Source organism: Schistocerca nitens, chromosome 1 (assembly GCF_023898315.1).
Source record: "Schistocerca nitens isolate TAMUIC-IGC-003100 chromosome 1, iqSchNite1.1, whole genome shotgun sequence".
Lineage (NCBI taxonomy): Eukaryota > Metazoa > Arthropoda > Insecta > Orthoptera > Acrididae > Schistocerca > Schistocerca nitens.
The window spans coordinates 387,443,004-387,461,811 of NC_064614.1; the positions used below are offsets into that span (position 1 = coordinate 387,443,004).

General features: G+C 36.6%; 1 protein-coding gene across 5 annotated transcripts in view; it reads right to left on the bottom strand.

The window, feature by feature from the left end:
- Positions 1–10,433: 10,433 nt before the first annotated feature.
- Positions 10,434–18,808, bottom strand: part of LOC126249276 (uncharacterized) — a 32,116-nt gene continuing 23,741 nt past the window's right edge. For all 5 annotated transcript variants that reach the window (XM_049950959.1, XM_049950952.1, XM_049950946.1 and 2 more), the window contains one exon: positions 10,434–18,738. In XM_049950959.1, the coding sequence (XP_049806916.1) occupies positions 18,481–18,738 (258 nt within the window). In that variant the 3' untranslated portion in view covers positions 10,434–18,480. The remainder of the gene's footprint in view (positions 18,739–18,808) is intronic.

The following is an 18,808-nucleotide window of genomic DNA, read 5'->3' on the forward strand; positions in this document are numbered from 1 at the left end:
CCACCAAAAGGGTCTTCTGGGGCCACTCTCATTCTTGCAATATATAAATGACCTTCCATCTGACAGTTACTTCTCTTTGTTGATGATGCAAGGATTGTAATCAAGCCCAACACAAGGAACAATAAATGAAATAGTCTTAGCATAATTGATTGGTTCTTGGTGAATGGATCATTGTGTAACTCAGAAAAAGAAAAGTTCATTTGATTCTTTACAAAACAGGATAAGCATAAATCAGTAACAACAATCCAGTACGGAGGAAGGGAAATTTGTATAATTGGTTATTCAAAAAGGATGTGTGTGCAATTTAAGGAAATATTATGGGCACAAGCTTAAAATTTGCTGTACACTTAATTGCTGATTTTATTGATAAATCAATAGAAAATTAATATTCTTTGTGCACTTGCATTCATTGATGTCATGTGGAATAATCTGCTGGGGCAGTTCCACACAAGGACAAGGAAGTACTGTATTGGTATGTGTTGAATAGATAATACCTGGTTCCACACTCGAACTTCATGTGATTAACTGTTTAAAAAATAAAGCATACTGATAACAGCCTCATAATACATTTTTCTCACTTATGAAGTTTGTTGTGAAGAATTGGATGCAATTTGAAAATAACAGCAGCACTCATAAATGTAATGTCTAGAACAAAAATAGCCTCCACTATCCACAAATTAATTTTATTCTTGCACAGAAAGTAGCAAATCATACAGCCATAAAAAATACCAGACTACCTCCTTTTTGAGTTAAAAGCACTGGTAGATAATGAAAGTTTTAAAAACAGACTGACATTATTCCTGTTTCCTATCATATTGGCTACCAAATAAAATTTGTCACTGGACTGAGAATTTCCTGGTAAGAAAGATGCAGCACGTTATCCTGGGTAGAGCATCATCAACAGATGTACTAGTAGCTACAGGCATTTTCCAGGTTTGCTGGAACCCTTGCTACTGCTATTTTAGAAAGCTTTATTCAAGAGTTGTACAGTTAGGAGATAAGCCAAAAAATTACTGAAAAAATCTGCACATATATTCAGCCAGATCTCACTAGGACTTCGAAGTAGTACACAGACTGGCAACATATTTTAAATGTTCTGAAATCTAAATATGCGCACCTCACAAAGTGAAGAAAATTGGTGTCCTATAATTACAATATTGGTCTGTCATAATTTGAATCAGGCAACTCATACAAATATCCAGATGGAATATTTTGCATGGATTTAAAAGTCAAATGATCACATGTGCTCATTGTAGGTAAATGAGGTAGGAGACTAATTCATTGGTAGGATTCTAAGGAAATGCTCTCAGTCTACAAAGGAGATTGCTTACAATCAATTGCGACCCACACCAGATAAGAGTAACAGAGGATATGGAATGCCCTGAAGTCAAGGAATACAGCATCGACCTGGACACTGGGATCTATTGTCTTCTGTGTCTCTTCGATGAACAGAGCTGAGTTTGACACAAATGTTCTTTGCAGAATCCATGTCATATCTACATAGCAGATTTTTGGTCTTCGGAAAGTGTCATAATACGTGAGCATAAAACATGTTCCATAACGTGCATCAGTTTGTAGACCAGTCTTGAAAGTGGCAATTACCTAAGTATTCTTGCAGTCAGCCAGAATGCTTCATTGCTTGAATGTCCTATGATACACTGTGTCTGGAAGAGGAGTAAATTCTTCCACATGCTGAATGAGTATCTCATCCAGTCCAGCTGCCTTTCCTTTTGAGCACATTCAATTGGCTTTCTATCACATGGGCATCACAGTCTTCGTCAGTGAACCAATTTTAGAATTTTGATGTCATTATGGTGATCAGGTACCTGTACAGATGGCTTTGATCCATTCACGAATTTAATAATAAGACCAAAACTTCTTAGGTTTTTCTATCAGACTGATAAATAGTTTTACTTTCGAATTTCTTGGGTGCCTGAAACATAGTTCTCGTTATACTTTGCTTCATTCATTTTGTGTTTGTCAATGAGACTTCAGCTACGTATAAATCTATAATTATGATCCCTCTGTTTCCAGAAAAGCTTTCAAATATGGCTGTCAAATCATGGAGGGTCTTTTCCAACCTTCATCTCTTTGGCATACATGTTTATCTGTTTGCAGCTTTCCTTTGCATGTACCTATCTACAGCACATTGTTCAAGATAACTGAACTCTGTTTACTTGTAGTGAACATTTTCTGCCTCAGGGGGTGAATGATGTTCATTGCTAAGGTAATCTGAAATTTATGTCTAGTTGCACTTACCAAAAAGAAACATATTCCTACCTTTCTCTACATTCCTTTTGCTATCTGGATTCAGTGAGGCTTTGCTCAGTGGTTACCAGCTCTGCATTAACACACGTCAAAAATTTTGAGCTTGTTTGGAACAAGTCTGTTCTCCATTACTTGTTCCTGCTGCTCACTGTCAGCAACTCCACTACCCATTCCACAGCTTATAAGCTTAAATACTTTAAATATGACTAGAAAATTTGTGCACAATTCTTCACCAAGTTTTTTTGAAATATTCTGTCACTGCTGCTTTTGAGACAGTGTGTCTGTAAAGGCATCTGATTAGGCTGTTACTTATCTTCACTGAAATTATTCAACTTTGGAATCTATACTAATGTAACTACATAGTACTATATTATTTACACTCAGTGGCCAAATGGTTAGCATGGCTCTATTCCATGCAACGGCCTTGGTTTGATTCCCGGCCAGGTCAGAGATTTTCTCCACTCAGGCTGGATGTTGTGCTGTTATCATCATCATCATCATCATCATCATCATCATCGACAACACACATGTCTCCAAAGAGGTGTCAAATAAAAAATGATTTATGTCAGATAGCTGAATTCTCCTAAAGGGCACTCCCGCCCAAAATACACCAAGTGGACATTTTCAATTACTGCTATGGAGGTTTCCACCATCAGGACCTAGCAAATTTTTCTGATATCTTCCCAGTCAGAACTCCACTGGTACTAACAGCTTGTTCCAGTCAGATTTCTGTCTCTAGTACTGTATGGGTATTATTCCCATGTACAAGTGAGATTAATTATAAGGTCTTTCTACAATCACTTCTGTGGTTAATTAATGCTATATTAAGATTTCATTTGTCTGACTTGCCATGGCAGACATTTCTGTAATTAATGAAGCTGCTATTCTGCCCTCTCTGAAACCAAAATGTAATTTATTAATCCAATGATAACAGTCCCTCATTTTAAAAGATTTGTATATGCACACCACACATACCTGCTGCCCTAGCAGATGCTTCCTGTATAGTACACGTCGGACCTTTCAAGAAGGGGTCAGGAAATCTCAATTCAAGATTGTCACGATATCGTCTGAGCGTCTGGTTTAGCTGTTCCACTCAGTTACTGTCCACAAGATCACATTTAGGACTGGGAGTGATGCTGCAAAATGCTAGCTCTTCCTTGCCTTCATTAATGCTAGTCATCTTCAACAATGCAGCCCTGCCACCTGTAGGAACCATAGACTAGGAAAAGTCTCCACAGCAGCAAGTGGAGCCATTAGCTAGTTGAAACTTGTTTCATGAATGAGGTGGCCTTGGAGAGGTCAGTTGGAGATATTAAAATTCTGGTTGTTTCCCTGGACACTGAGGTGTTTTTTAGTCTTTTCGTCCCTCCATATTGACTTTGCACTGTTATCCTCTTTCATTTATGGAGGAGATTGTTATCAAGAGTCACCAGAAAGCAGTTGGAGGCAGTGGTCAGATATGAGACTTTCTTGAAAGCAGTTACATTGCTACATAGCACTTATTATATTGGTTAACAAGCTTTTCTTCACAAGAAATCTGATTCATGATTCTATTGCATGTTGTTACACTAAATTCAGATACATAGTATGAACTTTTCCATCAGGCAGATTTTTTTCTGACAGTTCCTTTTTAAAATTTGATTTTAGCATTCTCGTTGACCTGCCATAGGAACAAGTATCTCATATACAGCGATTTTACTCCTGCCATATTTCAGGAAATGATATGCAATATCACGCTGAAGCACCAGACGACAAGACTGCACAGATTCATTCATGTTTTCTTATGTGCAGACCTGTTAATATGGAAGTGTGATATGTCAGTATGAGCTGATTGTGTGTTAGCACGAATATCACTAGTGAAATATTATTTTCTTCCTTTCTGTTTAGAATGTATTGTGTATGATGTGTGAGTGTTTTGCTGTTTCATTAAGCCAAGAAATTGTGTAAATCATGCAGACAATTTCTGCTATATTTATGGCAAGCTGACCTTCAAGTCTCATATGTGACATTTCACAGAACTTGTCAAAGAGTGTTATGAACTTTACTTTGGCTGTTACATGGGTCATTTTGATAAGAGTTAAGTCCCAATATATGCTGTGTTTCATGTGTGACTATTAAATGGGTGGAAAAATTGTAAACATCATATGCCATCTACAATTCCCATGATTTGGAAGGAACTCACATATCATTTAACTGATTGTTATATTTTTTAACAAATATTAAAGGAATCACATCTAAATGAAAACATACAGTTAAGTATTCAAATTTGCCAGCTACAATGAGGCCTGGCTTAGACAGTGAAGAGTTCTCTGTATCAGTATATGCAGATACAACCTTAATCTATAACTGTGATTATGATCTGCCTCAAACTGAACATGATTCAGATGAAATTAAAAATGATCCTACATATGGAGGCAGTTGCTATTCTCTGACAAAAATGTTTTTGTGTTTTGAAATGCTATTTGTTCTGTTACGGAAAATCTTGGGCATGAACACTGGCCAGATAAATGGTGATTGTTCAAAGATTCCTCTGAAGGTATTTGAAGGCTGTGCTGCTACATATTGGCAATGAACTTCCACCAATACTTGTAGTGCATGCCAGTGATACAAAATAGACCTATGACAATAAGAAATTGCTTTATTACTTGGTTTGCAATTTGGGTTCACCATATCGTGCTGTTTTTTGTATGAAGGGGACAGCAGAGATAAGTTGTCTCACTATGTTAGAAATTCATGGCCTAAAGGTGAATCTCTTATCTCTGGTCAGAAAAATGTGTCACATGTCCCTTTAGTGAGTCCTGGCAAAAATATATTTGCCTCCATTGAATATTAAACTAGGAGTAATGAAATATTTAATCAATGCTATGGATAAACTTCCTGGTGGATTCTTCTATTTTAAATCAGTATTACCCATAGTCACAATGCTAAACAAAGAGAATTTTTGCAGGACCACAAATACAGTCATTAATGTCTGATGAATATTTTGAAGGGCTGTTAAATCTACTGGGAGAAGCAGCCTGTCAGTCTTTCAGAGGTGTGTTGCAGTTTCCTTGGAAACCCTAAATCAGAAAACTATTGTGACATAGTGGCAGATATTCTATATCCTAATAAAGCTATGGGATGCAATATGTCCGTAAAAATTCACTTCTTGGACTCTCACTTAGTCTTTTTCCCAGAAAATCTTTGAGCAGTCAGCAATGGGTATGGTCAGCATTTTCATCAGCAAATTTCTTCAATGGAAAAAAGGTACCAAGGCATGGGGAGCTCTAATATTCTGCTGACTACTTCTGCAACAAAACAAGAGAAGTTACAGATGCAAAATATGTCCAAAAAATCAATATCCACCACTTTCTGGGTAAGTCAGAATGAGTAGTGTATCATTTACAGTTAGATAGCTAGTCACTGATTTTATTACAAATTATCAAAAATTCAAATGAATATCACAGGAAACTCCTGCCTGATGGGGAAAAATGAAAATATTTGCATGCAGCATGACAAATACTTCTAGAAACTCATATTTTTATTCTTGTCAAAGAAAAAAAAAAGTTCAGTTCTGTCAACAGAATAAGTGCCAATTTTAACATTGTCTCATGTTACAACAAGGCTAGGGACCATTTTTTAGACTAATTTAACAATTTATCAGTGCACAGGATTTATCCAGGTTTGCCAATAAAATTTATGAGTAAATTTATGAAGCAAACATGTTGCTTTGTTTGTCTTGCACTGTTGCAATATGCAACAACAGCCATGGGACAAACCAAGCAGCGAAGTTAGAAGCACAGAATTGTGTGGGAAGAACGAACATTGAAAACACAGAGCCTCCTTCTGTGGATCCTATGAAGTATGGAACTGCCTGACTGCATCACACAGCTAGAGCCACTGAAGACAGCTATTACCTTAAACAATGGACCTCTGTTGGTCATACAGAGGTTTACACACATTTGTATCAGGCCTGCTGTATGCCTGTGGTTGCCAGCTTCAACATGTGCAAACTCATAACTCAGCAATCTTCTAGGCTTGGGGATGCTCAGCAATGGTATTCAATAGGGGAGGTAGTGGGGAGGGCATTCTGACAAAGGACATGTAACAACAGGGAGTTCTGCCTCCACAAAGTATTGTGAAGGCGACAACTGTTAATATTATTCATACGAATAAAGGAAAAAGTCAAGGAGCCCTTTTTGATGGTAACACTCGAATGAAGACGAGCATACTCCGCATAGTTCCATGTGGCTCCTAAACCTATCATGCGGGACTGGCTGCCTGTTCCTATCACAGGGAAAGGTGGAGAAGAGAGATAAACTCCATCTCTTTTTGAACAGGCTGTGGCTACTTCCACCATAGGTGCCACGGTCAGTTTCTGACTAGTGATCTAGACCTTTGCATTTTTGTCTCACCTCCCTGCCATTAGTACTGTATCTCATGTTGGACATGAAATTTTTGTACTGTCCATCTGTACCACTTATGTACATTTTTTTATAGTTGCTTATGATCAAAGACAGAAAACCCGTAGCTAGTGTGAACTTATGTCTTGGATCCTAGGGACTTCCCTTATATCAAAGAATTTTTTTCATTTAGTCAAGTCCAACACAAGTGTGGATTCTCGGCACTGCTCTAAGTGGAACTTCACAAGACACCAAGGAAACTCTGTGGATGTCATAAAAGGAGCATTTCAGTATGTTGTTGTTGTTGTTGTTGTCTTCAGTCGTGAGACTGGTTTGATGCAGCTCTCCATGCTACTCTGTCCTGTGCAAACTTCATCTGCCAGTACCTACTGCAACCTACATCCTTCTGAATCTGCTTAGTGTATTCATCTCTTGGTCTCCCTCTATGATTTTTACCCTCCACGCTGCCCTCCAATACTGAATTGGTGAGCCCTTGATGCCTCAGAACATGTCCTACCAACCAATCCCTTCTTCTACTCAAGTTGTGCCACAAACTCCTCTTCTATTCAATACCTTTTCAATACCTCCTCATTAGTTATTTGATCTACCCATCTAATCTTCAGCAATCTTCTGTACCACCACATTTCAAAAGCTTCTATTCTCTTCTTGTCCTAACTATTTATCGTCCATGTTTCACTTCCATACATGGCTACACTCCATACAAATACTTTCGGAAACGGCTTCCTGACACTTAAATCTATACCCCGATGTTAACAAATTTCTCTTCTTCAGAAACGCTTTCCTTGCCACTGCCAGTCTACATTTTATATCCTCTCTACTTCGACCATCATCAGTTTTTTGCTCCCCAAATAGGAAAACTCCTTTACTACTTTAAGTGTGTTATTTCCTAATCTATTTCCCTCAGCATCACCAGACTTAATTCGACTTCATTCCATTATCCTCGTTTTGCTTTTGTTGATGTTAATCTTATATCCTCCTTTTAAGACACTGTCCATTCCGTTCAACTGCTCTTCCAAGTCCTTTGCTGGGTCTGGCAGAATTACAATGTCATCAGTGAACCTCAAGGTTTTTATTTCTTCTCCATGGATTTTAATACCTACTCCACACATTGCCATGCTATACTAAATGCCTAACATCAGACAATAGTCTGTCATTCTTTTATCACTATTGGTAGATTTCAGTGAAATATTGCAAATGATTCCATCCATATAAAGTTATCTATGAATGCATTGTACCTTCAAACAAAAGTTATCATGGTTTACTTCTAATCTCGAACCGTTGTTTGTAATTAGGACTGGAAGAAAATACTGCCAGGTTTGCACCTAAATTGTCAGGTGATTTGTACCATAAAAGTAAATAATATCAGTGAAATTGTGATTGGAAAGAAATATCTCCAATCCAGGCTGTTACCAAGAATCTACACAAAAATACAAATGAGGTATTTCTTTTGTCTACCACACATGCACTGTAAGGAATCAATGGACGCCTTCCATCCTTCAACACAGATTACTATTGCTACACATTTGCTGTAGGGTAAGATAAGAGGACAATCATGCAAAACATGATAGCAACAGTCAAAGACTTTAGCATTCTGAAAGTGGACAAAATGAATAAAATTTCCAAGCTTGTTGAAAATTTCTCTCTCAAAATGTTCCATGTATTCTACAGAAAACAAATATATTAATTCTGCTAAATAATTCTTCATTGTTTTCACACAATGAACTGTAAACAACACTACAAACCAGACCACGGGCATACCAAGAGTTACAAAAAAGTAACTTGCATGACCTAACTTCTTCAATAATTGTTTCACATCTTATCTCTGAATATAATTATAGTTGTTGGCATCCTTTCATTACAATGACGTTCACCTAATATTGCAGGTGATAATGTAAGAAGCAAAAAGTCAGCAAATACAATTATTTGAGACTACATGTATCTGATGGTTGCTTCTATCTGCATACTATTCACAAGTGGCAGTCAAGACATGCAGCACAATGAGTCTTATTAAAATCTGACCATCAAACATGCTGCAAACTACACTTGTCAGTGAATGCCAGCATATTGATGCTTATTTGTAGTGAATCACATGACTTGTCCACTTTGCTACTAAACATTTTTCTGTCCGCCCTTTTATGCAACATACTACAATAACAGTTTTATACGATACTGTCCATGTAATTCTATAAATGAACTGTCCTTTACATGTTATTTGAAGATAGTTGCTCGTTTTAATTGTCAATTTATCATTTTTAAAGTCCAAAGCTTTACTCTATGGTCAAAAATTAATTACTACAATTTATCTGACCATCACCTATAATGGCTCTTTCTGAGGATATGGTAGTCATTTCTGTGTTTAAAATAGTATAGTGACTGTTCTTAATGAAAGTTCAAATCAAACGTTAACACACCACAGCACTTAACGACAAAAACACATAATCGACAAGTATCATCAGTGAATACAGCTTCACAAGTGGCCATGGCATAGGAATATGCATACAGTCCAAGTGGTGTATTTTGCTATTAGGAAAATACATAAATTTGATGACCCCTATTAGGAAAATACATAAATTTGGTGATTTGGGCTTTACCACTGTAGCACGGCAAACAATTGGATTAATGTTGGTTTTTTCCTGGTGTGAAAGTACAATAGATACCAAGTAAAAGTTAGCTCTTCACCCTGCACCATCTCCTGCATGAGCTCCACCATCACCGAGAAGTCTTAAGTTAACTTATTTGTTGTACATTTAAATGTATATTGTGGCCTAATAATGTAGGTAGTGTTTCAACACACCATATAAAACCATATAATGGTTCAATGTTACTTTTCTAAATTGTCAGTCTTCAAGAAAGATTGTTCCGAAAGTGACTGCATTTATTGCTTCATTTTCAGGTCTTTTTTGTTTAATCCCACATTCTGTTTTAACTTGAGAATTTTGTTTCAAAGTAAAGTAACTTCCCTTCATTCAAAATCTTTTTGTTAAGTTCAGAGTGTTCTCATCACCGTACTTACTTCAACACTTCTATAATGCTTTAACATGTACTGAATAACAACAATTAAAAATTGTGAAAGGAGATAGGGGGAAGGGGGAATAGGGGGAAGGGGGAGACAGGGGGAAGGGAAGGGAACCACTCATCTAGATATGACTGGTGAGTGGCACTTACAAGGTCTGAACAGAATACATTATTTCCACTAGCCTTCAAGCTATTGCTCTTTCTGTAGCAAAAGCACTCTTATTCACATAAGAAATTTCAATGCATCTACATGTCTTAAATTTGTGCTTTCCATATGGTTAGGACAGAAATCTTACAATTCTTGCCTTTGGTCTTCAGTTTTCTGTAGCAGTTTCTGACATTCTGAATACTCAAAGTTGTCATGTGCGAAAACTTTGCCATTAATATAAATAACATGTTTAAAACCAATACTGTCAATGATTTTTAGTTGTTTCATCCGAACTGAAAACTGCAAAATACATTTTCTTAATACAGTGCCTCAATAATACCATGTTTTTATGTCAGCTTCTGAAGGTTATGACATAGTATTAAAAATTAATACTGATAATGATTGCTTCTAACTGAATATTGTATATTTTGCTTTAAAAATAGAGGGCTTATTCAAAACAATTTTACGATTCAGATTTTATCGCTTTCCAAATATAGTATTTTTTTAAAATCAATAAAGAATAGCCTATATGTAACAAGGTATTCCAGTGTTGTATGACAAATAATGCATTCTGTTAGGGTGGTAAACTATCTAAATAATTTTAAGAAGTGATTACAGATTTTATTAACAATTGGCCAAAAAGTTACAATTTCTTGTATAAATTTTGAGATCAAGAAACAGTGCTGAAAAATATAACAATCTCTGCAACGCAAACAATGGAATTCACAGGAGAGATCAGAATTCATATTTCTTATTTTGAATCAGTAGAAATGTTCAGGTTTATCTACTGAGCACCTTCACTATGTACAATTAAGATACATCTGTAATAATGTCTGCATGTAATCCTCATCTAAACTGACATATCATTCAACAATCTATCATCTTATTACTTGGGAAATTAAACTACTACAAACACTATGAAAGCATAGAGAATGCCTCTCATTCCAAATAAAGTCACACAGACTGGTTAACAAAATATTTGCTGTTGATTCACTAAGGATGATTGCATTGATTAATTTCACATGAAATTAAGGTAACATTATTAATTAATAAATATGGTAGTTTCATGACACATATGAAGTAAATATACTATCCGTTATTTGCATGATAACATGCAATTTTCTACTGAACAGCCTCACATTAAATCTTTTCCTATTAAAATGTCACATTTATGATTAAACATTATCACAGATAAAAAAATATACAACTAATAGTCCTTTTGTCAATCTTGTTCTAAATCCATCAGTGATTAAGCATGCCAAATGATTTTATAGCAATTATGAACATTCTCCCATAGTGTATTATTACAATCATACAATTATTCACATTTTATCTGAGACCAAGTGATGCAGTACTGTGTATTTGTCATTCAATGAATGTAATTATCAGTCACAATACCCGAAATTTGCTTTTACTTTCACAAAGATTATTTTGTAACAAAATCACAAGACATGGATAATAAACAAAGGTAATATTTCAAATTGGAAGTCTTGACTGGAGAAGACATGATTTTTTTTCTGATTCTATTACACGAATTGGTATTTTTAAATTACAAGGCAAAATTAAGATTCTGTGTGTGCCATTGATGACTGGAAAAGTAAAATATTGCCTTTTGACAGCAGAGGATGTGCCAGTATTAAATAAAGAATAATGAACAGAGAAATTAAACTATGGAATGACAGCAAAGTAGAAATATGACTTTACCACGTGAAATCACTTGATGAATTGATAGTACCAGAGATGACAATTCAGATACTGACCTACCAAATTTTACTTTGGATCAGTTGCACAGGAAAGTATGTAATGTTAGCTGACAAACCAGCTACTCACATTACTACAGTATTATGGTGGAGTGAAGACATGGTAGCCTCATTTAGGCGTAAATGTTAAGTGATGTTTTAAAGCTGAAATACGAAAATGTTGGAGATGAAGGAGAGGGAAAGAGGGAGAAACAATAACAATAGTGGTTATTTGATGTACAAAGCACTAAGTATTTTGTCATCCAATCAGTCTAAACTGCAAGACCCCTCAGAATCAGTTTTTTTACCTTGAACCCAGTTCATAAAAAAAACAACACACACACACACACACACACACACACACACACACACACACACACACACACGATCTGCAGAAACTAAGAAACAGAAAAAAATATGGAAAAGGAAGGAAGACAAGCATGTATCATGTCATTAACGACACCATTATGGACTAAGCACAGGTTCACAGTGCGGAAGGGAATTTTTCAGTATTCATTGCAAAGGAATTACCAATGTTTACTATAAGCAGTTTAAGGAAACCAAGAAAAACCTAAACATGACTGGGGATTCACTCTGCGTTCCTCCTGAATGCGAGTAGTGTCTTCCCCACCAAGGTACCCACCTCATTGATATTGGGGAATGAGCCTGAGTCAAGAATTTACCTCCTACTATCCAATATTACCCCCTGTGAGACTCAGACCAATTTTGGAATGACGAACTTAAAAATAATATTTCAATATCTTTCTTGTCTTGTCTACGAAACACACAAAATGGGCAGCATTTACTAAATCTTAAAGTTCCTAATTTTTTTCAGTTCGTATCTTTAATATACAAGATTTGGAAACAATTGAAAATGAAGAAAACTGGACCAAAATTAAAACTCCAATCAATCAAAATTGCCATTATTTGTGTAACTGATGTGTCATGCCAATGAAAAGGGTGTTAAAGAGGAAGCTTCCACTAATGTCCTGCATTGACAGAAGGGTTCAGTAGTATTTTTCTGTACAGGAGTCACTATGTAAATGATTGCTTTCACTTTTATTCCTCCCAGTCATTTGTTTGTTCACAAGCATATTCAGGCTGTTTTTCTCCCCGAGCAGTATGCATTCCTCTTACTTACAACTGCTCACAAGAAATTAAGCATCACAAGAAATTAAGCATCATTGAGTAAATATGAAGGTTAAATTAACAGATGAAAAATCTATGTATTTCTAATAGTTCTGGATTTCAGTAAACTTTCCTGGAGCACCAGTGTGACAGTAAACATGAAAATAAAATTCTGTCACTGAAAAATCCTTTTCAAACACATTTCGTGGAAACCATGTATAGAAATTTGGACCAACATAATTATGTGTCTCCTGATAAAGATCAACAGCAAAGTAAGCAAATTCACAAAAAAGCTGAAGGACTGCTGTCATAGCTCATGCTTTCCACTCAAAAGATGAATGTGTCATCTCAGCTTCTAGTTTGAGAAGTACAGTTATGATACGAAGGTTTCAGATAATATGGCATTTGACTCAAATTCGTGATGTGAAAAAGACATGTTCACAAACAAAGAGTGGTGGGCCATATGAGAAGTCACTAATGTATGAAAGGAAACTTGGTATGTAATCTCAAGGTCAGAAATATGCACCAGTCTTTAGTTATGACTACAGTTATGAATATTTCAGTAAGTCAAACTGAGGAGAAAAGATGCGAAATGTTAATGCATCCTGTCAAGCCAAGAAGAAATCTCAAGCATCCTTTTTTTCAGAGAGAGAGAGAGAGAGAGAGAGAGAGAGAGAGAGAGAGAGAGAGAGAAGGGTCGGGCGCAGGGGGGGGGGGGGGATGCAACACACTAGATAATTATGACCTATGATAATTATGGCTCTGATTTTTAGGTAAAAAGTTTTTATAATTACATAAATTGTTTTTCAGTTATTTGCACACAATATTTACAATTTTTATCAATGTGCTAGATATTTTAGTTTATTTCTTTTCTTTTGTGTGTTACTTAAAAGAGGAATAACCTGTCCGCTGCCCTAAATGAAAAGTACATGTTATTCTATTTCTGTGTATCAGCCTGCAGCACTGTGTTTATCATCTTATCAGTTGCAGTCACCATAAAAGCTGGGAATTTCCTTATCCATAGCCATATTGCACCATGCGTCTCATCTTCCTAGTAACATATTCACATGTAGTTCATTTCTGGTGCTAGGAAGTGCAAGGCAATACTACAAAGCCTAAAGTAAAAGCAAGAACAAATTATCATCTGCAGCAGTAAGTTTCAGAATTTAAGGAGAATTTAATTCATATTGACATGCCCTGTTCTGCCAATCTTATGGGAAAGCAGGAAAGACTAAACAGCGATTCCAAGTTAAACAACTGGGTGGGGGGGTGGGGGGGGGGGGGGCAGTTTTGCACTTGCTAAACAAACAGCTTCTAATAAATGATGCAGTTCGAGGATGTTCTGCAATATCTCATAAATTTTCAGTTTATTGTGAAGATTTGTGTAAGCTATTTGTTTTAGTCAACATATATCTTTCTAATGTAAGTAATACAGCGTTAAGAAAGTTAGTCTCCAAAATTTCAAATCTTGACATTCCTGAAAAGTCAGCATTGAGTAAATAGCTTCCAAAGTGTTACCAACAAATTCATTACATGTGTGAAAATGACAAAATATGGGTTAATAACAGATGCTGCATCACATAATTATGAAGAAGGCACTGGCACTGGCAGCTATTCTTAGCAACGGGGGATGCCGCACAGTGAAACCCAGAGTTCCACAGACACGGAAGGGAAAGTGTCACACAGTACAAATAGCCTGAGCTAGTAAACACGTCAAGGATACGAACAGCATGTCTCCCGGACCTTGGAGGACAAGAAACAACTTTCCGCCCCGGGACTCTGCTGGACATATCGAAACCAATATAGGTCCACAGCGACAAAATGTCCGGGAAGACCGAAAAATAAATTAGAGAAAGTGGATGCGAGGGCTGCGTCTGAGCAGGGCAGACCTTCAAAATGGGTATTTAAGGACATCCACGAGCAGCAAGAAACAGAGCCATCGCAGAAGTTGAAGAGGACACAAGCAGACAAGGCCCAGCAGCATTGAGAAGGTAGCAGCCACTACTGATGAGGCTATAGGAACTGCAACTACGAGAAGACCGGTGATGCTCTGATGGAAGCAACTACAACTGTTAGTTAAGTAGATGTTTCGCATTGGAATAGTTTTGAACAGGGACAGTGTCTCTGTCTCAAGTAGCCTCCACAGTTAGTTTCAGCAATAGAAGGAACAAGCCACTTGGTGGTGCTTGTCTCCTGTGAGATAGGACAAGGGTCCATTATTCAAACGAAGAGTGAATTCAAAGGCGGTAGTTCTCGTGAGTAGTCATTTCCGACAGAGTGAGAAGTGGAGATTCTGGCTGAATCTATAGAAGTGTACAGAGTAAGGGGAAGGGTCTGACACCACACATGTCCTTTGTGATATTAGTTCAATAAATTGCGTTAAAGGAGAAATCTCACCTTACTGTTTTGACAGTTCAGTGCTGCCAATTCCCACTTGTACCTGCTACCTATTTAAAGTATTGTCTAATGTATCTACACCTTCTACACGCCCTTAGACAGTCCAGGAGATTCTACTCCCTCTCACCTTCATAATAAAGGCTAGTTAAAGGGAACCACAAACCCATAATTGTCGCCAACGTCCCGATTGCGCCACGCAGGCTCGACCAACTCTATATTGGTATCCGGGACCTGTGCCAGGACGCGACAAGTTATTCTAAAATGATCAACGTTACATGCACTGTGCATAGTTTACACAGGCTATGTGATCAAGTTAAAGCATTATATCTTTAGGCAAATTTGTTTCTAATGGGGAAAACTGTTAATGAAGTTGCTGAGAAGAATTCACCCCAACGTATCACAGCTACCTATCCCAGTAGTAACACAGTGGGGAACTTCACTCCTTGCAGCCCAGCAGCATACAGTAAAATTTGATGGTCTGGCCTTAGCGGTTGATGTAGTAGAGAAAGAGGATGAAATTTCAATTGGAATACTTTAGGAAATGTTAAGTAACACAGTGTTAAAAAATTATTTGCCATAGTTATCTGTTGTGTTTCCCTTAGCAGCACAATTTAAAAAATTTAAAGGGGGGGGGGGGGGTCCTTCTGTCAAACAGTTCAGTATGTTCACGACATTGAACGAAAACTTTATTGTCATAGTGGATCTACAGCACCAATGTTACAAAATTAAGTCAGATGTGTTTGAAAACAATGAGTTTCAAACTGGGCAAAACTTCAAATGTCCATCAAGAAGAGGCTATCAATGTGTGAGTGAGTGAGTGAGTGAGTGAGTGAGTGAGTGAGTGAAAGAGTGAGCTGACCTGCCATAAATTTTCCAGACCGACATCTTAAAGTGAGCACTCATTCTTCCAGTATACGGCAGCATTTCAGCATAATCATCAGTGATTTGTAATGAACAACTTTAGAATGAATCTCACTGTGTATCTTCATTCTTCAGCAATCAGTGAGGCATAGCATAAACTGCACCCATAAATACTGCATGTTGCTCAGATGTACAAAAATTTACCAAATTATAATTAAATATGTTTACTTATTTGTCATATATTTCAAATGTTTCTAAATATGTAAAAAATAAATAACTCCAGCTTTTAAGCACCTAAAAATCTGAGCCCTAATGTTAACACTGCACAAAGCCACATGATTCATCACTTTAATTTCTTACATTGGTACTTTCATAATAACTAAAATTTATCTTGCAAAGACAAATTGTAGTTGTATGTGCAACTATGCATTGTTGCTTTTGAGCAAATTATTGATCGGCCACAATATTATTGCATGTAGGAGTGATGGTGATTCAGTCCAAGTGCAATAGTATCATCGTTCAGCAGTATGTGTGACTGTTTACAAAACACTTACTGGGTACTGGGTTCACAATGTTTATGCAAGGTGATTAAACAATATCCATTTTTTACTTTCACAGGGGGCGGGGGTGGGGGCTCTTTATACATTTGGCAGAAAAATAACATCACTGTGTTTCTGAGAACCACAAAAACAGGGCTGGGTGTAATTAACAAACCACCTCTTAACACCACTGCATGGTCCTGGTGAAATATCACTTATGTTGGTGAAAGTTTCCTTCCAAACACTTCACTTCATATGCTTTGTTGTGACACTCAGAAGGCAAATTTGGATTTACAGCAACACTCAGTGGACAAAGTATGCTACCTCAAAATACAATGATCTAGAGACAATACTGTGTAAAACACAAGTTTTAAGTTTTCAATAAACCCCAAAAAATTTGTCTCTGCATTGTTTTCTTATTATGGTGATATTGAACATTTGGACTACTCTTTGCCAGAAATGTGATCCATCATTTACCTTTATGTTGCCCACAATACTAGCATGGTCAAACAAGTGAAAAGAGGAAACTTATTCCTGGAACTTTCTGTATTCTACAGCTGAAGCTAACCAATAAACAGAAACTTATAACAGTAAGGTCCATCATAAGGATAGTAGCCACAATCTATTAAATCAACGGAGTACCTTACCTCATTTTAATTTTCTGGATAACAAATTGTATCCATGGCATCAATAAAACTGTACACATTTCCTCTAGAGTACTGTATTTCTCCAAAATGTTCTGCTACCTATTGAATGAGGATTGTACTCTTAACAAATGAAGTTTCTCAAGACACCCTGTCCATTCCCACAGGTAAGTCAACAATGATTAAATGATGACATTGTTGTGAGGTGAATATGGAGGAAGTTTACAAAAATGTATATTATTTTAATTATTTGGCCCATTAAGATTCAAGTATACAAGAAACTTAATTTTTGAAAAGATTGACCAACAGAAATTCCTACTGAGAGTACAACTCCATAAGAGGTAAATATCTTTCTGTACACCAACTGAAACACTGTCCAACCCATTCTGGATACTCAGTTTGAATATCTGTCTCAATACTACAGTACAACTGTTAATATTACATGAATAGTACTAAGGAAGGAATCAATTCTCTGTAACTGTGCTTTCTGTATTTTCTACTTGGAAGTGGACTTTTTGCATTTTTTGCCAACTAGGTTGCTAGATATTCCATGTAGGATTTGAAACACAAATGTACCCATACATACTTCCCGAAAAGAACTTTGAATCAAAGTTTGTTCACAGAATACAATTTGTTGTCTGTATAAGTGGATATTGTTCCTCCTGAGTTGATACATCACAAAATAAATTTAAAACATACATTCTCATTTACCCTGACTAATTATTTAGTCTTCTAAAATGATGCAAAGAAATATGCACATTTACAGCTGGGTCTTTCAACTTATTCAAATATTTGTACTTCTGCACTCTAATTAATTTAGCACCATTGCAATCTTAATAACTAAATAGAATATACATTTTTAACTTGGGTGAACTACTTTGGAGATAATAGCACATCTGGTAGGAAGTGTTCACCATTTTGCTCTTTACAGTCTTTGCAGTAAGCGTCAATCTCTTACTGCTTCCTAGCCATTTTAGGGACTTCAGTGACTGATTCAGCTACAACATGAACTCTAGTACAGGTGTAGCACATACATTTAGTCTCTAAGTAACACCTCATTCCCAAACAAAACAAGTTACACTCAAATATAATCACAAGCCTTACATTTTAAAAAGAAGGAGATCACCTTAAATGCACACCACATTCTTGGCTATTAAGTGTCTTGACAACAGTAATGTAACCAAAACAATATGCATTATCACCAGCTTAACGTAGCGGAACCTGCGACATTTTGGAAACTGTTGCTCCAAGCATATATCACTTTTTCACTTATGAGCATAGCTCTTCATTGAGCAGTATTTCATACTCTGTGAAAATGGAATTCTCAAGCTTGGGCAATTATGCACTTAGCCTTACAACACCAAGATAACTATATCCATCTCTAAGAATAATCCTTCTGTTCATGTCTCTCTGTTGTACGAAAATGCGATCTGTGGAATTGAGGTATCTGACAACTGATGTAAAGCAGCTCACTTCATTCAGAGTCTGACTACCTGAACTTGCACTGCAGTAAGATAGGACGGAGGAGTTGCTTTGACTACCGTGCCTTAAGTTCAGGGAGTAGCTATTTGTAACTTGTGAAGTCAAATAATGGATCTGGAACAAAATAACATGTCAGTAAAAATTTAGCAATACGCTGTTAACTGACTTTAAAGAGAACAGTTTC